This window comes from Panthera pardus, unplaced genomic scaffold, assembly GCF_024362965.1.
Source record: "Panthera pardus isolate Hobbes unplaced genomic scaffold, ASM2436296v1 HiC_scaffold_18, whole genome shotgun sequence".
In the NCBI taxonomy this organism is placed as follows: domain Eukaryota; kingdom Metazoa; phylum Chordata; class Mammalia; order Carnivora; family Felidae; genus Panthera; species Panthera pardus.
Genome location: NW_026526743.1, coordinates 2619908 through 2645027, shown reverse-complemented (window position 1 = coordinate 2645027; position 25120 = coordinate 2619908). Strand labels below are relative to the sequence as shown.

The 25120-nt window shown below is 57.7% G+C and overlaps 1 protein-coding gene and 1 long non-coding RNA gene across 3 annotated transcripts in view; one reads left to right on the top strand and one right to left on the bottom strand.

The window, feature by feature from the left end:
- The window catches only part of SLC8A2 (solute carrier family 8 member A2), a 31165-nt gene extending 8124 nt beyond the window's left edge, over positions 1-23041 (top strand). Inside the window, 9 exon segments of the mRNA XM_053905543.1 lie at positions 2436-3100; positions 9708-10130; positions 13967-14070; positions 14231-14248; positions 15494-15616; positions 15891-15940; positions 15942-15993; positions 20136-20414; positions 21598-23041. Of these exon segments, the coding sequence (XP_053761518.1) occupies positions 2436-3100; positions 9708-10130; positions 13967-14070; positions 14231-14248; positions 15494-15616; positions 15891-15940; positions 15942-15993; positions 20136-20414; positions 21598-21974 (2091 nt within the window). The 3' untranslated portion in view covers positions 21975-23041.
- LOC109253166 (uncharacterized) lies at positions 769-2429 on the bottom strand. 2 transcript variants are annotated; one of them, XR_002074268.2, is made up of 3 exons: positions 2118-2420; positions 1360-1581; positions 769-1216 (listed from the first exon to the last, which is right to left on the bottom strand). It is a non-coding gene; the product is annotated as an uncharacterized LOC109253166 (long non-coding RNA). The 2 variants fall into 2 exon arrangements; XR_002074267.2 differs by lacking the exon at positions 769-1216 and having other exon boundaries at positions 1358-1581; positions 2118-2429.
- Positions 23042-25120: the final 2079 nt, after the last annotated feature.

Genomic DNA, 25120 nt, shown 5'->3' with positions numbered 1-25120 from the left:
TCAAGCACGGTTAAAGAGGACGGCGTCCTGACTCGGGCTTTCAAAGTGGTCTCTGATGAGGATCTAGAGCAGAACTAGGACAAGGATTTTAGACACCACGAGCCGGAGGAGGGATAGGAATATCCCTTTGCTGATGTGAAATACTTACGTAATAAGAGAGAGGTCTTCGAGAGTCTCGCAGTTCGGTGCGTGGAGCCCGGAGGCAGACACGCTCGAGTCAAACCCCGCTTCTGCTGCTTCCCAGCTGTCCCTTGGGCAAGTTCCTCAGCTGCTTTGTGCCTCAGTTTCCCCACCGGTCACCTGGGTGTCGCCACAGTACTGACGTCAGAGGGCTGTGTGGGGATCGAATAAACTACACACGTGGAAGAACTCGGGACGGCAGGCCTAGCACAGAGTAAATGTGAGCTATCCCTCCCATCACTAAACTTGCCTGTGCCGTTGGCCAGAGGAATCTCTCGTAGAACAATGCGCGTTTCCACATGGAAGGGCTTCGGCACGGCCACTTTAAAAGTCGTGATGTGGGAGCCAGCTGCTGGCACCTACTTATACTGAACAAGTTTGGGCTCAGGAGGAAGAAAAAGATCAGGAAACAAGCCATGCAAGGAGTTGAGCAGGAGTGGGTAGCTACAAGATTAAAAATAAGTGTATTCAGCATATATTAAACCATACAGGAAAATACTTTGTATATATATAACAGAGTTGAGTTCTAGACTCCGACGATTAGAAGATTTTTCACCTGAGAGAGAGAGAGCGAGTCGGTGGGGGAGGGGCAGAGAGAGAGAGAGAGGGAGAGAGAATCCCAAGCAAGGTTCTGTGCTGTCGGTGCAGAGCCCGATGCCCGGGCTCGAACTCACGAAACGTGAGATCATGGCCTGAGCCGAGATCCAGAGTCAGCCGCTTAACCGACCAAGCCACCCAGGCGCCCCTCCAGCAGGAGGTTCGGAAGGTGAGGCAGGACGTGGGACAATTCTGTATTGTGTGGGACCACCCCATGAGTCGCTGGATGTCGCCATCTGGGACCGTATCCCCCTTCTCCAGTCACGGGGGCAACCCACAAACACCCCTAGATTGGTGAGAGCCCCCCCCCCTCTCGGGGGTGTCCTTGTGCACTGAACCTGTCCCACTTCTCCCGCAGGGTAGGCAGGTCCGTGGGCCCATCCGCAGTGGGTGCCCTGGAAAAAGGAGGTGAGCCTCCTAGAATCCCCCTTTTCTTTACCTGCAGGGAGGAAAGCACATCTTCGAGGTTTGGGATGGTCTTCTGATTACGGGAGCATTCCCCTGCCCTACACATAGTGGCCAGTTCCGAGGCCAGAGTTAACGCTACACCTTGCGTAGAAAATTCAGCTGCCTTTCACAAACCTGCCTGCTGGCTTTGTGAGGCTCCCGCCTTCTCTCTGAGCCATCAGGAAACCCAGCGACCAGGGGGAGGGGTGTGGGGATTGGTTGGATCTTCAAAGATAGTTTCCCTTCTGGGCCCAGGTTAAAGATACCTCCGGGGGGCCAGCTGACGGTAAATAATCTTCCACCTCTTCCTCCTGATCTTTAATGAGGAGGGTGACCGTGGGCGGAGGAGTCCTGGACCTGCACAGGTAGAATGATGGTCATGTTAATTTTGAGCTCTTGTCCATGTGTCCGGAACCGACAGTGCTAAGCGCTAGGGGTACATAAGCTCATCCAGTCTTGGGGCCGTTCCCATTTTTACAGGCAAGAGGCTGAGCCACACTTGCCGCTTCTAGAAGCAGGATCTGAACTCTGCGTTGCCTTGTCTCTCTGGGGAGATAACAGCATGTAAACACAGGAGGAGCTTGTTTTATGGGGCTGTAATAGGAGCCAGACTTGTGCCTCTTTTGAGAGTCAGAGTCCCGTCCCTAAGGGCCAAACGGATTCTAAGGAAGGAGAGTCCGGCAAAGGCTGCATTGGCGGGCGGGGGGGAGGGGGAGGCGGAATCGGGGAGCTTGGGGAAGAGGTGAGCGGCCCCGGGTGGCGGGTGGGGTTTGGACGAGTCCGGGCGTCCCAGGTGAGGAGGGGTGCGGGGGAAACGGAGCGGGGCGAAAAGGCCGGAGGGAGAGACCGGCAGGAAGGGACACTGGCTCCGCCCCCCGGGAAGAGGCAAACACCAGCCGACACCGAACGAGACGGAGGCAGGGAGAGAAGGAGACGACGGCCTGGACAGAGAGACAGAGGGAGACGGGGCGAGGCGGAGACGAGCCGACCGGAGAGCGCAGCAGAGAGGGACGAGGCGGGGCGGGGACCGAGATGGGGACGGACGCGGGACGTGGGGGGGGGGGGGGGGCGGAGAGGGGGCGCCCGGCGACCACGCCCCCCGCCCTCCCCCGCCGGCGCCGGGCGGAGAGAGCCGCGGGGGCGGCCCGACGGCGGGCGGCGAGCGCGCCCCCTGGCGGCGCGGCGGTCCTGACCCGCGCGGCCGCCCGCAGGTGTGGGAGGCGCTGCTGACCCTCGTCTTCTTCCCGGTGTGCGTGGTGTTCGCCTGGATGGCCGACAAGCGGCTGCTCTTCTACAAGTACGTGTACAAGCGCTACCGCACCGACCCGCGCAGCGGCATCATCATCGGCGCCGAGGGCGACCCCCCCAAGAGCATCGAGCTGGACGGCACGTTCGTGGGCGCCGAGGTGCCGGGCGAGCCGGGCGGCCTGGGCCCCGGCCCCGCCGAGGCCCGCGAGCTGGACGCCAGCCGCCGCGAGGTCATCCAGATCCTCAAGGACCTGAAGCAGAAGCACCCGGACAAGGACCTGGAGCAGCTGGTGGGCATCGCCAACTACTACGCGCTGCTGCACCAGCAGAAGAGCCGCGCCTTCTACCGCATCCAGGCCACGCGGCTGATGACGGGCGCCGGCAACGTGCTGCGGCGACACGCGGCGGACGCCTCGCGCCGCGCCTCCCCGGCCGACGGCCCCGGCGAGGACGAGGACGACGGCGCCAGCCGCATCTTCTTCGAGCCCAGCCTCTACCACTGCCTGGAGAACTGCGGCTCCGTGCTGCTGTCCGTCACCTGCCAGGGCGGGGAGGGCAACAGCACCTTCTACGTGGACTACCGCACCGAGGACGGCTCCGCCAAGGCCGGCTCCGACTACGAGTACAGGTGGGTCGGCTGTTCGCGGCCGCGGGCCCGGCGGTCTCCCGGCGACCTCCGGCGCCCACGCTTCCCTTGCTGTGCGCGCAGGCCTGCACCGTTCGCTCATTCGCTCGCTCATCCGTTCGCTCTTGCTCTTGCTTTTTTTTTTTTTTTAATGCTTTTTATTTTAGAGAGAGAGAGAGAGCAGGGGAGGGGCAGAGAGAGAGGGAGACACAGGATCTGAAGCGGGCTCCAGGCTCCGAGCTGTCAGCCCAGAGCCCGACGCGGGGGCTCGAACCCACGAACCGCGAGATCATGGCCCGAGCCGACATGGAGAGTCTCTCGCCCTCCCCACCCCCTCCCCCTGCCAGGTGGCCGAGTCCGGGACACTCTTGTGGGCATTTGCCACACGCTGCTGGACAAGCCACATGGCGTGGCCGCGCCCCGCCCACAGGCTGCCTTCCCATGTTTATTATCTACCTGTGGGTTTTGGGGGTTGACATCACCCTGTGTTAATTATTATAGCTCCCTGACATGTACCGTCACCTGCTGGAACAGGTTCCCCTCCCCCCCCCCACACACACGCACACGCACACACACACACACCCCATTACTAAAGTAAAAAAGTTTACTGAGCACCTACCATATGCCTGCGGGATATACACCATGGAGAACAAGACAGCTAAGGTCCCTACCCTCAAGTTGCAATAAGGTTATAAGCCATTAAATACATAAAAACATCAGGGGGCTGGTAAGCGCCATGTGGGAGAACTAAATGAGATAAGGGGAGAGAGGCAGTGCCCAAATGAGCCCCAGGCCCTTGGTTTCTGCCGCGGAGAAACGCATCCTTTGCACCCTCCTGAGTCTCGCTGCCCGGCTCCCTGCCCTCGCCCCTCTTTTTGAGCAGACCTGTGATCTTGCCCCGTTCGGCACTTCCTGCTGAACACCTACTATGTGTCAGGGACTACATTTTTTTAAAATTTTCTTAATGTTTATTTATTTTTGAGACAGAGAGAGACAGAGCATGAACGGGGGAGGGGCAGAGAGAGAGGGAGACACAGAATTGGAAGCAGGCTCCAGGCTCCGAGCCATCAGCCCAGAGCCCGACGCGGGGCTCGAACTCACGGACCGCGAGATCGTGACCTGAGCTGAAGTCGGACCCTTAACCGACTGAGCCACCCAGGCGCCCCCTATATTTTTTAACGTTGGTTTATTTTTGAGAGAGACAGAGCGTGAGCGGGGGAGGGGCGGAGAGAGAGGGAGACACAGACTCGGAAGCAGGCGCCGGGCTCCGAGCTGTCAGCGCAGAGCCCGACGCGGGGCTCGAACCCACGGACCTTGGGTTATAGAATGATAGCTTTACGGTATATTCTGCTGCCCGACGCGTAGGTGTCTCATAGTTTCCTACGGTAATGACGACACTTCTCACGGGTCTCCCACCCGCCAGGAACGGACCTGGGCAGTGGGGACCGGCCGTGAATGCAACACGTCCCGGCCCTGCCCAAAGGCAGCTGACACTCTCACGGGAGAGACAGACCATTGGGAAGCAGACACCGAATACGTACAATGTCAGTGGCGAGGGCTGTGAGGAAAGCAGAGCGGAGACTGGGAGGCAGTGCTGGTGGCCGCGCTGTTGACAGGGTCCCCTCGGCCACGTAGTCGGCCACGTCTCCCTTTAGCGCTTCTCGTCCTAGGGCTGAGTGCTGTGTTTCGCCAATCTTTCCCTCCGCCACCTCGGATAGCCCAGTCTCCCCTGCGTGCCGCTGTCACGCCTTCGCGTCTTTCCACCGCTTCGGGTATTTGTGGGTCACTTCCCCCCACCTAGGGCAGTCCAGGACCCTCGTATCGGGCCCGTCCCCATTCACTTCTCCTGCCCTTCCGCCCACCCCCTGCCTTCTCCCGAGTGGGGCTCAGGATCTCCTTCTGTCATCCTGGAGCACGGGATCCCTTTGGCCACCCGCCACCTGCTCCCTCCAACCTCCCCCTACCATCCCCCGCCTCCCAGCCTCCTTCGAGGGAAGAAAAGGCATTCTCCAGATTGAGGTGTCTGCCCTTAGCCCGGCCTCTTCGCTCTTGCACTCGTACCCACACCCCTGGTCAGCACTGCCCGCCCCCCCCCTCCCCCTGCCAAAGGTTTTGCAGAAGGAAGCGAGTGCGGGTATCACCTGCTGTAATCAGAGCCCGCTTTCTCATCTGCAAATGACCTCAGTCCTGAGATGTTTGAAGTGCAGCAGTAAATGCTGCTCGGTGGTGGAACCGAAGAGCGAGGAAAGGGTGACATCTTCCTTCGGCCCCTGCTCTCCCATCCCAGGTGACATTCACAGACCTGGCATCACCATTCAAAGGCTGCTGAGGTCCGGGACCGGGAGGGAGGGCACCTGGGTTCCAAGATTAGCCCTGGACCCTGTTCGTCAGGCAAGTTCCTGCCTCAGTGTGGGCAATCAGGGCTGTCACGCACAGTTATTGAGGTTGTGCACTGCATAAGAGCACCCCATCTAAGAAAGCTCTGTTCACAGAGCGGAGATTGCAGACTTGTATGTCTATTGTGCTAATGTCCTGATTCATGGAAATCAAGTGTCCTAAAGAAGGGATGCCTTTGTCTGATTTGCCCACAGGTATCATAGAGATTAGGGTGGTCGAAGGGCCTCAGTTTCTCCCAGCTTTTAAAAAGTTTACTTATTTATCTCTAAACCCAATGTGGGACTCAAACTCACAACCCCGAGATCAAGAGTCCCGTGCTCTACTGAGTGAGCCAGCCAGGCGCCCCAGTTTCTCCAAATTAAAGATGATCTCCAAGGCACCAAAATGGCACAGCTGTCCCAAGACTCTGAGATTGAAGCCCCCGTAATCCTCACATGCCAAGGATCTAAAGTTCTCAGATTCCAAGACTCTCACATTTGGATATATATTTTTTAAGTTTATTTATTTGTATTGAGACAGAGGGAGAGAGCATGAGCAGGGGAGGGGCAGAGAGAGAGGGAGAGAGAATCCCAAGCGGGCTCCATGCTCAATGCGGAGCCCGGTGCGGGGCTCGGACTCACAAACCACGAGATCATGATCTGGGCCGAAACCAGAAGTCGGACACTCAACCACCTGAGCCCCCCAGGCGCCCCCACATTTGGATAGTCTAATCCGTACCCCCAACCAGTCTCGGATGCGATGGTCCAAAGCCTTTCGTCTTCTCAGGTTTTGCGCATCCAGTGTTGAAACGGAAGCCCATCTTCTATATTTCCATCACGCCTGGTTTCTAAAATCCCCGTGTCCTTTTTCTTCCCAACCTTCTGTTTTGGAAAAAAAAAAAAAAGAATTCACACCTACACAAGGGCTGCAAAAATGGTTCCGGGAACCCTCTTATAGCCCTCGCCCAGATTCGCCAGTTGTGCAGATTTCGTCCTGTGCTCATTCACGCACCCCTTCCAGTTAATATGTAAGAGTATTAATAGTTGTGCCACTATATGGGAATGAGTTGCAGACAGCAGGGCCATTCGCCCATGAATACTCGCACGTGCATCTGCTAAGATGTAGGACATCCCCCCCCCCCACCACCACCACCACCACAGTCACAGTCCGGTCGTCCCGCTCAGGACACGTAAACACCGAATCCATATTACTACCCAATCTACGGTCCCTGTTTGCATCTTCCTGCTGTCCCTGTAACATCCTTTGTGACCCTATTTGCACACGCTCCCTCCTTGCCCGTCCAATCCAGAACCCAACGTTGCATTTGGTTGTCATGTCTCTTTAAAAAAAAAAAAAAATTTTTTTAATGTTTATTTATTTTTGAGAGAGAGACAGACAGACGGAGCGTGAGCGGAGGAGGGGCAGAGAAAGAGGGAGACACAGAATCCGAAGCAGGCTCCGGGCTCCGAGCTATCAGCACAGAGCCCGATGCGGGGCTCGAACTCGTGAATCGCAAGGTCGTGACCTGAGCTGAAGTTGCACGCTTAACTGATGGAGCTACCCAGGCGTCCCTGTCGGGTCTCTTTAGAGTTCTTCAGTCGGGATATCGATCCCTTGGCTTTTCTCTGCCTTTCATGACCCTGACACTTTTGAAGACAGGCCAGTTAGAACAGCCCACAGTTGGGCTTTGTCCGATGTTTCCTCATGACTCAGTTCAGGGGGCGCACTTTTTGGCAGGAATTCACGTAAGTGATGCTGTGTCCTCCTCAGTGCATGATATCAGGAGGCCCACGACACCCGCCTGCCCCACTGCTTCTGATGCCACTTTAACCATTTGGCGAAGATGGCCCTAACATCCCCACCTTCTACTATCCCTTCAGTTCATGTTTCTGACATCCCATAACGTTAGATTCTAAGATCTTTTTAAAGTTTCTTTATTTTGAGAGAGAGAGAGAGAGAGAGAGAGAGCACACACGGGAGCAAGATAGGGGCAGAGAGACAGAGAGAAGCGAGAGGGACACAGAGAGAGGGAGAGAAAGGGGATCCCACGCTGGCTCTGCACCATCAGCAGGGCTCAGACCCACAAACCCCGAGATCATGACCCGAGCCGAAGTCGGACGCTTAACCAACGGAGCCGCCCAGGCGCCCCTCTAAGATTCTAATCTTCATATACGCATATCACTAGCTAACTTTGGTTGAGTGCTTCCCTTGCATAATAGCTCAGTCCTTATCACACCCCCAGGAGGTAGGCACGGTTATTAGCTCCACTTTACAGATCGGGAAACTGAGTCTCAGAGGGGCTGCACATCCTAACTGCCCGAGATCCCACAGCTGGCACAGCAGCGGAACCCGGCTTGGAGCAGGTTAGCTCACGGGGCTGGATGCCTTGGCCACCATGGACAGCGTCTCCCGAGCTGAAGGCGGCCACGACAGGGAGTCCCTTCTCTGTCCACTCCCGGCTTATCATCTGGTTCTCCCTCTTTGCCAGAACCTTGGGGTCCCTCTGCGCCTCCCACAGAGCCGACTTCTTCTGGAGAATTAGAGCCCGGGGCCTCTTTCTCACGAAAGTGACCACAGTAATGATAGAGGACGCTTCTTGATCACATAGCCCTGGCACCGGTGCCTGTGGCGCGTGGTGGGGAGGACCGGGAGGGGAAATTATAGGTGGTCAAGGTGCATTTACAGCCCAGAGTCATTTTGATGCCTACAGCCCTGCCAGGAGCCCAATCATGTCCTGTCCCCTCAACGTTTCACTCGGACTACTCCGAGGTCGCTCATTCCCTCCCCTGCCCCATTATAGGGTATCTCGAATGTGCTTCAGAGACACAACCGATGCCCTTGTAGATCTAAGCCAGCTCACATCCTTCCCCTCCTCAGAGGCCTCCCATGTTTCCCATCCTACTCGGCATAAGCACCAAAGTCCTTAGCGTAGCCCACCAAAGCCCCGTGACATCTGCCCTGTTGTTCCCTTTGTGATCTCATCTCCCTCTTCCCCTTACTCCCTCCACTGGAGCCACACTGGCCGCCTCTCAGATACTCAGATACATCCCTCAGATACTCCAAGCGACTCCTGCCTCAGGACATTTGCACTGGCTGTTCCCTTTGCCAGGGATACTTTTCCCCAGATCTCCTCCACACGGCTCCCACCCTCACCTCCCTCAAGTCTCTACTCAAATGTCACCATTCAGAAACGCCTTCCCTGACATCCTAACACAACGCCTTCCCGCGCCCTACCCTCTCGTCTGTTTTCCTCTATTTTTCTCCATTGCACCATCACCACCTGCCAGTTTATATAATGTTTGCTGTTTATTTGCCTCCTATACTAGAATAGAAGTTCCACCAGGGCAGGGATGTTGCTCTGATCTGGTTTTGCTGCGGTTTCCCCCAAGAAACACTAAGAACAGTGCCTGGCACACAGCGGGTGCTTAACAAATACCTGTTGAACGAATGAACTGGAAATAACTTATTACATGTGCAACGGTCACTGTGATGTGACTCTCCCACAGGCCTCCGAGCCCCGGGAAGGAAGGGCCTCTTCCCCGCTGTGTTCCCAGCACTGCCCAGCACAGGGCCCCGAGCAAGTGCTCAGGGAGTATTTGTTGAATGAATGAGCCCAGTTAAACAGTGGACTCGCTGTCGTGGGCATCCAGGAGCACACAAAGGTTTTCATCAGAAGTGTGAACATGGCAGCTCTGGACCCTGGATCCCTGCCACTCCCAAGTGTGGTCCCTGTAGCCCATGGGAGCATCCACATCCTGTGGGAGCGACTTAGGCATGCAGTCTGGAAACTCAAAGCTGCTGAGCCAGAAATCTGCATTTTAGCAAGATCTCCCAGGGGGCTCGGGGGCGCCTTAAGGGCTGAGAAGTGTGGCTGTGGAACACTCCAGGCTCTCTCCACTCTGGGATTTTGCATGTGCTGTTCCCTCTGCCTGGAGCACTCCTGCCCGCTGGAAACTCCCACAGGAAGCCGGCGCTGATTTCATTTTCATCGTTCTCTATGTAATGCTGGCGCTCCTAATCCTCACGGATTCCATGGTGGGAGGGACCAACCCTTATCTTGTTCCCCTTCTGCACCCCTGACTATGTGTCTAACACCCGGCCAGTCTCATACTTGTGAGTTTTCGGTGGCGCCTTTCCCTCCTCCAGGAAGCCCACCCTGACTCCCCTCCCTCCCAAAGAGCCTTTGACCAACCTTCACCCCTGTTTTGTCCCCTCCCCTCCCCTCCCGCCGCAGCGAGGGCACGCTGGTGTTCAAGCCGGGCGAGACACAGAAGGAGCTGCGCATCGGCATCATCGACGACGACATCTTCGAGGAGGACGAACACTTCTTCGTGCGGCTGCTGAACCTGCGCGTGGGCGACGCGCAGGGCATGTTCGAGCCCGACGGCGGCGGGCGGCCGAAGGGACGGCTGGTGGCGCCACTGCTGGCCACCGTCACCATCCTGGACGACGACCACGCGGGCATCTTCTCCTTCCAGGACCGCCTGCTGCACGTGAGCGAGTGCATGGGCACCGTGGACGTGCGCGTCGTGCGCAGCTCGGGCGCGCGGGGCACCGTGCGCCTTCCGTACCGCACCGTGGACGGCACGGCGCGCGGCGGCGGCGTGCACTACGAGGACGCGTGCGGCGAGCTCGAGTTCGGCGACGACGAGACCATGTGAGCGCGTCGGCCGGCAGCCCCGGGGCACCGTGGCGGGAAGATGGGGCGGGGCCGAGGGCGCGGGCACGGCGGACGAAGTGGGCGGGGCGCTGGCGGGGCGGGGCCACGGAATTGGGGCCGGGCCTTGAGAAGTGGGTGGGGCGTGTCCATATAGTGGGCGGGGGCTGGTGGGAGGCGGGGCAAGGCCTAGGGAGGGGGCGGGACAGAGGCGGGGAGGGAGGAGACAGGAGTGCCGGGGCGGGGCCAAGGTGAAGGGGCGGGTCTTGGGGCGGGGCTAGGGGAGGGGTGGGGCTTGTGGGTAGGAGGAAGGCTCTGGGGAAATAGCTGGAGACTCAAGGGAAATGTGAGCGAGGCTTTGGGAAAAAAAAGACCGAGTAGGAATGGTAGGGCCTGGGAAGGTGGGGGCAGGGCCTGAAGAGACCCTGAAGAAACTGGAAGACTGGGATTTGGGGAAGGCGGGTGGGGTCGGGGCAAGTGCCCTGGTTAACAGACACAATAACGCACACACCGGCACACACAGAATCACAAAGCTACAGACACGCGCGCTGGAGCACAGTCAGGGGTGGTCTCACGCTCAGACACGCGGCCACCCCCTTGCACAGATGCCCGAGTCCCCTCTGTGTGCCTGCAGCCTCACATCCCCCGCCGCATGCCTGGCGTGCAGACGGCGCCTCCCCCTCCCCCCCCCCCCCCCCCCCCCCCCCCCCCGCTTTGCCTGCTCTCTTCCGCCCCCGCACGCCCGTCTGTCTCCCTCCTTCTGCCGCCCACGCTCCTCCCACCGAGCAGAGCCCCCGCCGCGCTCCCTGCCCCCTCCCCCTCCCAGCCTCTGGGCCTTGGCCCTCCCGCTCAGCTTCTCGCTGCTCTCCCCGCCTCTCCATCCCTCCCTTCGTGTCTCCGCGTCTCTCGCTGTTGGCAGGCCCTCTCTGGGGCTCTGTTAATCTCCGGATCTCGGTCCCAGTATCTCGCTGACCCGGGTTATATTTCAGTGACGGCCTCTCCGTACCTTTCCATCTGCCCTCTCTGCCTGCTTGGGCTGAGAACTCGGGTTGAGGGCTGAGGGCACCATCCCGGACCCCACTTGTCACATTCTAGAGGCAGGGGGAATGGAGAGAGTTGTCTTTCTGCTTATCCTGGTCCTCCCTGTAGTCTAACCGGCTTCCCTCTTGCTGCTGCGACCCCACAGGCCCTCTCCTCCCCCACACGGCTTCCCCAGGCTGGGACAAACACCTCTGCCCCCCCCCCGCCCCTACCCCTGCCCCCACCCCAGTCTTCCAGCTGTGGCTTCAGAAGACAGAGAACAGGAGGCTAATTAGCGTTTAGGGAAACACATCCTTCCTTTCCCGGGCAGGCGCTAATTAGAGGTGCTTGGAAGCAGCCCGGGGCCAGAGGGGTGGCCCCAGGGAGGATCAACCCGGAAGTGGAGGAGAGACGCCAGAGATGGGGTGGTGGGGAGAGAATGCAGAGAGAAAGAGAGAGAGAGAGGCGCTCAGAGACAGAGAAGACCTAGAGAGAGATGGAGACACAGAGAGAGAGGCAACAGAAGCAGAGAAAGAAAGAGACGGAAAAGACAGGAACGTTGATACAAAGGGGAAGGAAATTGACACAGAAGTACGTGGAGAGAGAGGAGAGGGATTGAGAGGCTATGATCCGGGAAGCCTGAAAGGAAGAGACAGAGACCTTCTTACTGAGAGAAACTCAGGGGAACTCGGGGGAGGAGAGGTCTTCTTGATGCTTCAGAGAGTTTGGGTCAGAGAGAGGGACAAAAGACAGGGTTGCGAAGGAGACCGGTCGCGGAGTTCAGAGGCTGGGAAGGGCTGGAGAGTGGGGTTTGCAGGACGCAAGGAGGGCATACGTGAGGGTGACAGAAGGTCGGCCTGGGGAGAACGGCTGCTTCCTTTGATCTCGGGAAGCCCTGCCTTAGTCTAGCCCGAGTCCCTCTTGCTGTCCCCTGCCAGTTGGGTTTCTCCTCCCTGGGTTCCATGAGGGCGCGCCCGTCAGGATGCCAGTTGGCATGGGTGTCAGTCACCGGGCGTCAGTGGATCCGGCGTGTCTGCGAGAGAGTGAGCGTCGGAGGTGTGTGTGTATCACCCTGTCAGCGTGTCGCGGGGTTCGACAGCTGTCTGCACATGTCAGGGTGTGTGAGTAGAATGTCTCATGAGAGACCCTGCTTCCCGCCACGGTGTTCCAGAACCTTGGACAGCTCCCAGTCCACTTCTGAGGCTGGGGGTGGCCATTTCTTTCTGCCCACAGAAAGTTAAAATATCCTGAGACCAGAAGGGGGTGAGGGTGGAGGTGGGCATATGTCCCCACATGGCCATCTTGTGTGCATCTGTCTCTACATGGGTGTCGCTATATCCTGTGCGTTTGTGTGTTGAGATGGGGTCCATTGAGTGACTGTCTGATCGAGAGCGTTTTGCTTGAATTGTGGTGACTTTGGCGGTTCCATTCTGCAGACGCTGAGACAGGGAGAGGGGAACACAGATAAAGGAAGGCAGAGAGCTGGGAAGAGACTGAGACAGACAGGGTCAGAGATGGAGACAGAGAGAGAGAGACTGAAGGGGATAAAAATAAACAGACACCCGAGAGCCATAATGGGCGAGATGTAAGAAAGGAAGAGTCTACACGGAACCACAGTGGGGCTCTGCAGGTTGGCGAAGTCGCCGAGGCTGCGGTGTAGGGGTGTTGTGCTAACAGGCATCTGGTCTGTGTGATTTGCCACTGCATAGGGAATGGCTGCGGGGTGTGATGGTGTGTGGGTGTGGGCGGTGTTGATTGGCTTCTGCTGGGTGACTGTGTGGGCTGGCTGTTTGTGTTTCTGGGTTCTGGGGCCGGGCCTCAAGGTTCCTACAGCTGAAAAGGGCTGCTAGCGCAGGGCCGTGGGTTTTCTGGGATTGTGGGTCTTTGTGAGTGAGGGGGGGTGGGCTGTGTGCCTGGAGGGCACGGACAACTCCTGGCTCTTCCCCCCCACCCCCCACCCCCACCCCCCGGCACCACCCTGGTTACCATAGCAGCGCGGATGCTGAGAAAATCAATCAGCGCTCAGTTAATCCTCAGAATGTGGTCAGGACAGAGGGCAGCAAGGAGAGGGCCTCCTGAACTGAAGGATTAGAGTTCACAAATGTTTGTGGAACAGGCACCGCTCTAGGCATTGGGGGGGGGGGGGGTGCAGCAAAGTACATAAATGAACAAAGATCGCTGCCCTGGTGGAACTTACTTTTTTTTTTTTTTTTACATTTTAAAAAATATTTATTTATTTTTGAGAGAGAGAGAGAGAGAAAGAGACAAAGCGTGAGCAGGAGAAGGGCAGAGAGAGAGGGAGACACAGAATCTGAAGCAGAATCCAGGGTCTGAGCTGTCAGCACAGAGCCTGATGGCGGGCTCGAACTCACGGACCACGAGATCATGACCTGAGCTGAAGTCAGTCTGACGCGTAACCGACTGAGCCACCCAGGCGCCCAGAACTTACTTTTTTTTTTTTTTTTTTTAGAACTTACATTTTAATGTGAAGAGACAAATGGCAAACCGTAAACACAATAAACATATTCGATGGTTTGTTAGAAGGTGATATGGAACAAAGAGCGTGTACAGCAGGGGAAGGGGGCCAGGCGTGCTGAGGTCGGGACAGGGATGGGATTTCAATATTAAAGAAGGTGGGGGGAAGTGAGCTTCATTAAGAAAGAGGTTTGAACAGAGATCCAGAGGCACTGAGGGAATGAGCCTGGGGGAAATTGCGGGGCCTGGGATGGAGGGGCGCTCCAGAAATTGGGCAAGTGGAGAGTTACCTGGCGATTCGGGCTGGGGCCTCATGCTGGGTGCTTTTCCTTCCCGCTCAGGAAAACTCTTCAGGTAAAGATAGTTGATGACGAGGAATATGAGAAAAAGGATAATTTCTTCATCGAGCTGGGCCAGCCACAGTGGCTTAAGCGAGGGATTTCAGGTGAGGGGTGACAGGGATGCTGTGGGAGAGGGAAGGGGTCCAGGGTGTGTGTGGGGGGGGGACCCTCAGAGGCTCCATTAGTGGCTGCTCCTTCAGGCTCGTAGATCTGAGCTTCCCAGGGAAGCAATCTCACCTTCTCTCTGTCTCTGTCTCTCCCCAGCTCTGCTGCTCAATCAAGGTGAGTGGAGTCACCGCCGGGCTTTGAGTGCAGGTTGACTGCAGGGGGGGTCTCGGGAGGAGGGTCATGGCCTCAAGCTACCCTTTGAGGTCACGTTTGAGGCAGGTTGGAGGTGAGATAAAGGCAGACTCGGAGCTGGTGAGGGTTGGAGTTGATCTCAGAGTTGGTGGGGTCCATTGAGTTTGGAGCTACAGCTGGGGGTTCGGAGGCCAAGATCATGTTTTGTTTGTAGTGCACGTTGGGGGAATGGGAGGTCAGGATCCCATCTGGGTTTGTGGTGGGGTCAGATTAGAATTGGGGTCAGATGTAGGTCAAAGCCTAAGCTGGGGTTTGAGGTGAGTTGGGGGGGGCGGTTATGGTTAGAATTGGGGCCAGGGTCAGAGATTGGGGTGGGGGTGGGGGCAGTTGCTTGAACATAAGGGACAGAGTAGTTTGGGAGTTGAGATCAGAATCTGGATTTGGAGTTAGCATTAGGGTCAGACTAAAGATTGCATTAGTCAGGGTAAGTGATAGGAGCTACTGTAACAAATAGGCCCCCCAAATCCCAGAAGCTTAACCACAATAAAAGTCATTGCTGGCAGAGTTTTCTGAGAGTGTTCCTGGTTGGGGTGGCATTCCTCTAAGAGTTAGGGTTAAGTTGGTGCTGGGCTTGGAACAAAGGACCAACATGCTTTGGGGAGACAGGTGAGCTGAGGGCCAGCTATAGGTGGGTCTGGGTCCAAGATCTGTACCAACATTGGCTCTCCCCTCTTTCCTCACCACCTCAAACACACTCAAGGATGTTTTTCAGAGCTTAGATATAGAGACAAGGCCTCCTCCCACGAGGGTGGTGATGATGATGACGGTGTTGGTGATTTTTAACAAAGGAAATAACATTTTAGACTATTTTTGTGTGCCGGGCACTAAGCCCTAAGCACCACACGTGAAGTAACTCCTTTAACCCCTCACAACCACCCATAGGTGGCTACTGTTGTACCTGTTTCACAGATATGAGCACGGAGGCACAGAGAGGCTAAGGCATTGCCCGGGGTCACACAGCTCCCTCCATTTGAAGCCCAGAGCCTACCCCAGCTGGGTCTTAGGTTGAGGAAGATGGTGGTCATATGGGGACACTGGGGCAGGCTGGGGGCGTGCCACCGCGGAGGCTTCCTAAGGGACAGCTGACAGAGTTTTCTTTCTCAGTGGGAACAGATAGTGAGGGCATCACAGGCCCAGTGGGCCTAACTCCCATCCTTCATGCTGCAGGGGATGGGGACAGGAAGCTGACAGCCGAGGAGGAGGAGGCTCGGAGGATAGCAGAGATGGGCAAACCAGTTCTTGGGGAAAACCGCCGACTGGAGGTCATCATCGAGGAGTCATATGATTTTAAAGGTGACTTTCTGGGGACCCCAGCTTCCTGGAGTCTTGGGGAAAGTCTGGTAAGAATCAAGTAGGAGGGTGATCTAGGGTCCGAGCCGATCCCTCCGCCAGCACCATGGACAGCAACACCACCTTTTCCCTTCTTGCCGTGAACTGGGGTTGTGGGGAGGTTGAGGACCCCTGAGCATGGGCTGTGAGCCCCAACCCCAGTGTTCCTCAGGGAGCCTCAGGGATGCGCTGAGGTGGTCACAGGCAATGGTCTCTTCCCCTCCCTTTCATCCTCAGAACACGGTGGATAAGATCATCAAGAAAACCAACTTGGCCTTGGTGATTGGGGACCCATTCATGGAGGGAACAGTTTTTAGAGGCAGTTACAGTGAGCGCAGGTAAGTGGGGAGGGAGGAGAGAGGAGAGAGAGGGAGGGATGGGGAGACAGAGTGCTGGGGAGGAAAAGAGAGAATGAATAGAAAGAGAGAAAGAGAGACAAGAAGAAGAGGACAGAGAACGATAGAGAAGAGAAAGAGAACAAGGACACAAAGAAAAAGAAAGAAACAGGGAAAGATAAGGAACAGATACAACAGGAGAGATGGACACACACAAGGAGAGAGGTGCAGAGAATCACGGAGAGAGACAGAGACACGGAGAGAACATGAGGGGTGTAGAGAATGAAGTCAGTAAACTGCAGAGGGCCAGAGAAAGAGCGAGAGAGGGATACACAGAGAGAAAGGCAGCCGGAGGGGGTGGAGGCAGAGAGCTGAGGGGAGGAGAGTCCCAGCTGGGCTTTCTCCTGGCGTCAGATGGCTGGAGGGTGGGAACAGGTTAAACGTCCATGGCCTCCTCAGACAGCCTGGGCGCCTCTGTTGCCACGGAGACAGTCAGGGTCGGGGGTGCATCCCAGCTCTCTCCCACCTGTGCGGGTTTCGCCCTCCTTGGGTCTCAGATGGGCCCACACTGCCCCCCTGTGGCCAGAGACACCGTGGCACTTGGATTCACGGGTTCAGTCTTGGGAGACCAACATTGGCCCTTTGTGATACAGATTGGGGAAACTGAGGCCCAGCAGCAGAGGAGGGACTGGCCTGAAGTCCCACAGGGAATGAGCTGGAGCTCAAGGCTTCTCTGTCCCTTATACAACATCAGGCCTCCTTCAGGGAGGCCTAACTGTAGGAACTGAAAATACACTAGGAATTGTGGTTGAACAGGGAGATCGAAACAAACCAGGCTTTGGGAATGGAAATATACCAGGAAGCGAAGTGATGTCTCTCTCTGAAGCCACATTCTTTCAATATCTATTTCTTTATTATTATTATTCTTTTCATGTTTATTTTTGAGAGAGGGAGGGAGCAGGGAAGGGGCAGAGAGAGAGAGAGAGAGGAGACACAGAATCCGAAACAGGCTCCAGGCTCCGAGCTGTCAGCACAGAGCCCCGACGCAGGGCTCAAACCCATGAACTGTGAGATCATGACCCCGAGCCAAAGTCAGAGGCTCAACTGCCTGAGCCACCCAGGCACCCTCCAATATCTATTTCTGGGGGATCCTCTGGACTTAGCCCTGTTCACGACATTGCTGGGGACAAAGAGATGATTATGACGGCATGAAGCCTATTCTCACAGTGCTGATAGTCCAGTGGGGGGGAGACACACATGCCACAAGACAGTGACAACCCAGAGCAGGCAGGGCTGGGCCAGGGGACCTCAGGTTGCTGCGGGAACCCAGATAGGAGGTTGACCCAGCCTGAAGGTCCGGGAGGGCTCCCTGGAGGAGGAGGCTTCTGAGCTGCGTCTTCACATTGGAGTAAGCGTTAGCCAGGAGGAGGAAGAAGACGGGGAGGTATTGCGGGCAGAGGGGGAAACCAAGTACAGAGTTTGCAAGTACCCTAGGTCGTGGCGCGTTTGGGGAAGTAGGTTCGGGCGTGAAGAAACAGCCTCAGGAGCTGGAGGTGGGCAGAGCCCAGACCGCGCAGGTCCGCGTAGGCCACCGCAGGGAGCTGGGGTGTCATTTCGGTGCAAGGGCGGGGGGGACCACGGGGCATTTTGAATGGGGGAAGCTCCAGGCTTCCCCCAAGCCGGAGGGAGCTTGTGGAAGGAAGGAGAGGCTGGGATGGGGGGTGGGAGGGGGGGGGAGTTGAGGCTGTCCAGCTGGCAGGAGGTGGGCCAGGAGGAGGGTGACGAGGGATGGGAGCCAAGGACCGTGGGGAGACAGCACTCCCTCCGGGGCTCAGCGGAGAAGAGAGGGTAGCACAAAAACTGAGGCTGCGGGGTGCGAGACGGTGGTCATGGAGGTGACTCAGCTGGTGGGGTCGGTAGGAAGCAACCCATTAGATCAGAGGAAGTAGTGGGGTGGGGGAGGGTAAAACCCTACCAGTGGTAATAATCCTGATGACGACGTCATGATGGGGACCGTGGAGCGCCAGGCAGCCTTTGAAGTCCATCTCCTGTCTGGCCTCAGTCAGCTAATGCTCCCCAGATTTCCAGCTCGGTCCTTGATCATTCTGAGCACTTTGTTCAAACCCGTGCCCCTGCCTCCTTGCCACGAGCATGAGACTGCTTGAGGCGCTGACGGAGAGGGGCGGGTCTCACCCCCTTGGACGACACGTTGTGTCCTGTCTTGCACCTTCAAAGGTGCTTCTGTATTTCCTTTACCTCCGGGCCTCAACCGGATGCTCTTTGCAGGGCGGCCTTGGTTTGGAGCATCTGTGAATCTCCCCAGGCACTAGAAGGGGCCTTTCGATAACAGCCGTCAGGCTGGAGATGCGCCGGGCTGCGCAGAGGGTACTTTACGTGGCCCGCCTCGTGCAGTCATTACAGCTCTCTCTTGAGGCGGGTCCAGTTTTTACTCCCATTTCTCAGATAGGCATGCGGAGGCTCAGAGAGGTTAGGACACGGATTCAGGATCACGCGGCAGATCCAGAGTTTGGAACCAGAGACGTGGCTCCAGAGCCACAGGCGTAACCGTGAGGCTCCCTCTATGGGAAGGGCTGGAGAAGAGCCTCCCCTGATGGGAAAGGCTGGAGGAGTCTGCAGAGACCAGAGCCTTGAGTGCCAGGCACAGGAATGTGGGCCTCGGTCTAAGGGCAGTGGGAAACCAAGGCAGGATTTGAAGCAGGGCAGGGAAAAGCCCCCGGGAGATGCAGTGATAGCAGCCCTTCCCTGCCAAGGGTGCGTTCTCCCCACTCTGACTTCGGCCACGTCTCATCACCGTGGCCAGTGAGGAACGCATTCAGCGGCAAACAACAGAAAACGCAACCACAAGCAGCTGAAGCACCCTAGAGGTTACTTTTGTCACAGAACAAAGGAATCCGTAGGAGGCAATAAAGAGTCAGCAGCTCAGTAACATCGTTAAATGCCCAGGCTCCCTCTTTATTTCTCTTTCCCACTCTCAACCTTTGCCCACATGGTGGCAAAATCGCTGCCGCATCTCCAGGCGTCAAGCTCGCATTCCAGGCGGGGAGAAAGAGGAAGTAGGGGTAGCAAGAAGGGGCAGCGTGCCTGCTGCTTTGGAGCGTCCAATTCCACTTTTCCTGGGGTCGCCGCAAAAGTCCCCTTCTTTGAAAGATGGCGCGAAGCATGAAGAAACCACTTAGTTAAGCATTTGCAAACTTTAAAAAAAAAAAAAAAAAGACAAGAGACTAAGTGAGCTGGAAAAGGGGGAGAGGGATAGATGACCCGAATTCCCGAATCCGTCAGTGTGTCCCCTGCTGGCTGACAATTCAGAGGAGCTTGGGTGGCCCTCCCTCGTCGCCGTGGCTCCCTGCCTTTTGCTCCCTGGCTTGCTCTGCATGACTGATCCAGAACTACCCTCTTCCTTATCGGTGTCCTTCCGGGCGTAGCGCCCATTCAATTCGTTTCCCGCTTCTCATTCATTGCTTTGTGCTTCTCAGTTTAGGGCAAGGTAGACAAACCATTTCATGTGGGCTTTCCCCTGACACAAGCCCCAAGTGGCAGGTCAAGGACAGGTCGAATTCAGTCACAGCAGGTGATACAAACACCACGAAGGGCCGGTGAGGCGTCCTTTACAGCGTTCAGAAAACACCTGTGTGACACAGTGCCCGTGTCAGGAAAGCCAGAGCTTTCCAGAAGCCCTCCGCTTAGGTCTCCTGGCCGGGCTGGGTCACATGGCTGCTGTTGCAAGGGGTTCTGGGAAAGCAAGCACCTTTAGCTGAGCATGTGGCTACCGTTAGCTACAATGAGTCAGAGGAAGTCAGTATTTCCAGCTGTAGAAATGGCTTTCTGTAAATGGTAGCTATCAAGGCGTCTGGGAAAAGGACTGGGTTTTTTTGGCTAGGGATGTGGCCTAGTTTTTTTTGGCTAGCGGCAAGGGATCCTGGCAAGCCGAGCACACAGCCTCCAGCACCGAGGGATTCTAGAAAAGCGAATATCGGTATCTGGGCTCCTGGCCGCAAGGAATTCTGGGAAGGCAATGCATTTTATAGAGCAGAATTTTCCTGAACAAAACGGGGGGGGGGGGGGCCTCTGTAGGCCAGGAAGAAGGTGGCCTGGGTGTGTGCCCCAGCTGGGTCGTGTGCCCACAGGGGACGAGGAGGAGGAGGAGGACGGGTCCCGGGAGGAACGGCTGCCTTCCTGCTTTGACTACGTCATGCACTTCCTGACGGTGTTCTGGAAGGTGCTCTTTGCCTGCGTGCCCCCCACGGAGTACTGCCACGGCTGGGCCTGCTTCGGCGTCTGCATCCTGGTCATCGGCCTGCTCACCGCCCTCATCGGGGACCTTGCCTCGCACTTTGGCTGCACCGTCGGCCTCAAGGACTCTGTCAACGCCGTAGTCTTCGTGGCCCTGGGCACGTCCATTCCTGGTAACCCCCCTGGGAAACCGCTTGTCCGGGGAGAGTCTCAGAGAAGCCCAGCAGCAGAGCCCGGGAGGAAGGTTGTGCAGAAATAAGGTGGTGGAATCCCACAGAACCCGGATGGTGGGTCCCACAGAAACGCAGTGAGGGAGCAGGAGAGAAACCAGGCAGGGAGGTCCTGTGATTCAGTAGGTAAACGGAATCCTCCCCAAAAGCAACCGTTGGGATGTCCCGTGGAACTAAGGTATTGGGAAACGTAGAACCCAGACAGTGGGCTCCATAGAAAGCAGGGGGCGGGGCCTGTAGAAAGCAACTTTTTTTTTTCATGTTTATTTTTGGAGAGAGAGAGAGAGAGAGAGAACAGCGGGGGAGGGGCAGAGAGAGAGAGAGAGAGAGAGAATCCCAAGCAGGCTCCAAGCCCGCCCTGAGTGTGGAGCCTGACTCGGGGGGGCGCCCGTCTCACCACCGTGAGACGACGACCTGAGCCGAAAGCAAAAGTTGGCCCCCTAAACCCGCTGAGCCACCCAGGCGCCCCAGAAAGCAGCTATTGTGACTGGCTCTCCGATGCCTGCGCTCTATACCGGAGATTTGAGTCTTTAGCGAGATGTTGAGACGTGGGTGGAGGCCACAGAAACGGGGCTGCGTGCTGGACAGAGACCAGGTGGGGAATTGACAGGAAGGGGGTTCCATGTGGGTGGAACCGAACACTTGTTTTGTCCCGCCAGCTGGCGATGGGGTGACGGGGCCAGTAGAAAAGTAGGCAGTGGGTTCAGGCAATGCAGACAGCGATTCCTATGGAAAGCGGGCGGCGAGTCCCATAGAAAGCAGGCAGCAGACCCCACTGAATGCAGAGACTGCGATCGGACGGTGGTTCCACCGGAAGCAGGCAGGGGGTGCCATAGAAAGTAGGCAGTGGTTACCACTGGATGCAGACAAGTCCCATAGAAAGCAGGCAGCGAGTTCCAGAGAAAGCAGGCGGCAGGTCTTGCAGTGCGCCCGGCACGGGCATGATGACCCACTTCGTGGCTTGCTTGGGGTCAAGGGCCTCAGGCGGGGAGCTGCGGCCGCGGGAGGCGGGGTCTGCCCGGGGGAAGGTGGGGGGGGGGCACCGGGGATGGTGTCGGGGTCTCCCGGAAAGCTGGCCTGGGGGACAGGCTGGGCCCCTGTGACCGCCGTGTCTCTGCCCACGCAGACACGTTCGCCAGCAAGGTGGCGGCGCTGCAGGACCAGTGCGCGGACGCGTCCATCGGCAACGTGACGGGCTCCAACGCGGTGAACGTGTTCCTGGGCCTGGGCGTGGCCTGGTCGGTGGCCGCCGTGTACTGGGCGGTGCAGGGCCGCCCGTTCGAGGTGCGCACCGGCACGCTGGCCTTCTCCGTCACTCTCTTCACCGTCTTCGCCTTCGTGGGCATCGCCGTGCTGCTGTACCGGCGCCGGCCGCACATCGGCGGCGAGCTGGGCGGCCCGCGGGGCCCCAAGCTCGCCACCACGGCGCTCTTCCTGGGCCTCTGGTTCCTGTACATCCTCTTCGCCAGCCTCGAGGCTTACTGCCACATCCGGGGCTTCTAGGCCCCCCTCCCCCTCCCCCAGAGACTCGGCTGCCCCTGCTTCGGACCCGCGTCTCCTTTTGTCCTCCAGAGAGATTCGGCCTCCTCTCTCCTGGGACTCAGCCTCCCTGCCTCCTGGGAATTAATATCCCTGCCCTCCGTCCCCACTAACATCCTCGTCCCTTCCCCTCGGGGGTCTCCCCGAGATACCCACAACTGCCGCCCAGCCCTGGTAGCCACTGTCCGCACCCCCGGGGACATTGCCACCTCGAGGCCCCTCCCCAGAGAACCGCCCCCTACCCCTCGACCTTCTAGAGAATCTGTAACATCTGTCTCCCTCCACACCCAGCCTTGCCCTATCCCTTAAGGCCCCCTTCCTCTAGAGGACGCCCTCCCCCACCACCGCCACCACCGCCAGGGACCTGTGCCCCAGAGCCTCCGAACCCAGCCCTCCCTGGGGGACCTTTGAAGGAGGCTGATCCATCCCAGGATGTCCCTGATCTCGGCCCTTCTCCCCAACCCTCAGGGAGCTCTGTTCAGCCCCCGAGGGTGGGGCGGAGGCACAGGTAGGTGCGTGCAAAAGGGGGCCACGCCTTCCCTGATTTCTCCCACTCAGGCCCTTGGGAGGACACTAATTCTCGAGGCTTGGAGAAGGGAGGGGAGAAGTGTGGGGTTTCGGAGCTGGAGGAGGCGCATTTGAACCTGCAACTTCTCACATTCCAGCGCCCCCACTCGCCTCCACTACCTCCTAGAGCCCAGCCACACCTTGGAGGGGGGGGGGCCCTGTGTGTATATATAGTGTGTTTGGGGGAGGGGGGGGCACGGGAGGGTGCATGTCTTGGGGAAAGGGGGTGACAGACATTCCTTTTGCGAGGGCAGCAGACTCCCCCAGCCGTGAGAACTGGCTTTGGGGAGGAGGCCGGGAATCGAAGGGAGTCCAGCGATCTCCCCTGACAATCTAGAAGGCTCATTTTGCCCTCAGTGCCAGCCAATCCGGGCAGGACCCTCGAAGAGGAGACCGAGGGTCCCAGAGGACCAATGCTACAAGCCAGCAAATGCTGCCACATCTCTGCCTGATGGGGAGCAGGGGTGGGTGGGTGGGAGGGTGGGACTGGGGCCAGGGGGTCTGGGTGGGCATTTTTAACCTTGGAGGCCACCCATCTGTTGGTAGGCCATCTGCATTTTCTTACCGTTGTTTCCTGCCCAAAGGACACACTTGGGGTGTGCGGAGTGCTGCCCACTTCTTGGGACCCTGAGGATCACCCTGCAACCCCCGTAACACCCTGCTTCCCACAGGTTTTTAGCGTCCTATCGTCCTGTTGTGCATCACCCCAACATCCCAGACCTGTTACCCACTCCCCTTTCTCTACTCCTAGCTCATCAGCACCGGTCGTTGTCTCTTCTCTGTGATTTCTGTACAAGTTGCCATAAAACTTTGAAATTCTGCCTGAAACAAAACAAAACAAAACAGCCTTCTCGCGAGGAGTTGGGATTCTAGAGGAGGGAGCTCATGAGGTCTCTGGGATTTGGGCAACTGTGAAATAGACCAGGTACTCTGGGTCTTTCCATGCAGGACACCCACGGGCACCAGCCACGCCCAAAAGTTCACACCAGCTTCCCGTAGCCACGCCCCCACTCGCCCCCCAGTTTGCCTAGCCACGCCCCCACTCCTCGCCCCCGGGAGCTTTCCTAGCCACGCCCCCATTCCAGCAGCCACCAACTATTCCCTTTCACTGAGCATCTTGGGAACACAAAAGAGGAGGACCCAGATTTGCCGGATCAGAGGAGCTGGGGTTGATGGGAGTTTCCCGAATAAAGCGAGTAATTTTCTCAGAATCCTGACATAGGAGGAGGGGTGTGTGTGTGTCCAGGTGAAGGGCACAGCCTATGTAAAGGTGTGCGGACTTGTGAGTTACCGGCTTTTTCATACTCCTGCAAGAGGGTTGCACGAATGGAGTATGGGGTGCATGAGGGTGGGGGAGTGGAGAGAGCCCAAGAGACCTTATCAGCCACTCTCGGGAGCTTCGAATGTATCCCAAAAGCAAAGGGGAGCTTTGGAAGGGATTTAAGGGGGACGGGGGAGGGAGGGCAGGCAGTTGATGTGGTCTGATTTACATTTTCCCACTTGCCTTCCGGCTGCCTGTGAGACCCCGAGGCTGCGAGATCAGGGAGGAGGCTGGGGCGGCCAAAGAAGGGTCCTGGAGTGGGGGGCGGCGGGGGGGGGGGCGGTGGAGGCTGGAGAGTGAGCACCCCAACCCGACCCTCCTCCCACCCACCAGTCTCCGGCCGGTGCCTTCCATTGGCTGAACTCCACCAGAAGCCAGAGGTCAACAGGTGGTGCATAGACGTCAGCCTCTTGGGACACAGAGCGGGTGGACAGTGGGTCCGGGAATTGGGGGGGTGGGGAGGGAGCCGTGGTGGAGAATTTGCCACAGAGGCAGTGAGGTTTCTCCTGGGTTTGGAGAATGAAGGTGGGGATAAGTCTGGGGAACAGGTCTGGAGAACTCGCTGGGTACAGGTGAGTACATGCTGAGGGTGATGCCTAGGGGAACATCCAGAGACATCGGGGAAGGGGGGGGGGCGTCCTGGAGCTCAGGGGAGGGGGGTGTGTGCTTGACAGGGGCTTGGGATTTGTGGGCAGTGAGGCATCACCAAGCCACGGAGGGGGTGGGGCACAAGGAACGCGGGAGACCCGCCTGGGGGGTGGGGGGGGAAGGACCCGCCAGAGAGGTAGGCGGGAAACCGGCGGACTGGCTCCACCTGAAGCCGAGGGGAGAGCGTTTCCAGAATGAGGGTGTGGTTGACGGAGTGAAAAGGTGGGGAAAGATGAGCAGTAGAAAGCGACCTTGGGATTTAGGACTGGACCGGAGCAGTTCGGTGGAGGGTGTGGGGCAGCAGGCGGGCCGATCTAGAGTGAGGAGGAGGGAGTGGAAGTCGGGGAAACTGAGGCAGAGCATGTAGACCACGCTTTGGACAACCTTGTAGAGAAAGAGGGGGTTGCTGGAGGAAGATAGGGGCTGTGAGCGGACTTTCCCCTCCAAGGTGGGAAGGGGTGTGGAGCAGGAGGGCATTGAATGCCGGGGGCATAAGAGCATCTCACGTTCCTGAGGCCCACAGCAACAGGTAGCGATGGAGAGTCCACGACGCCAGGCACTGTGTCGGGTCCTC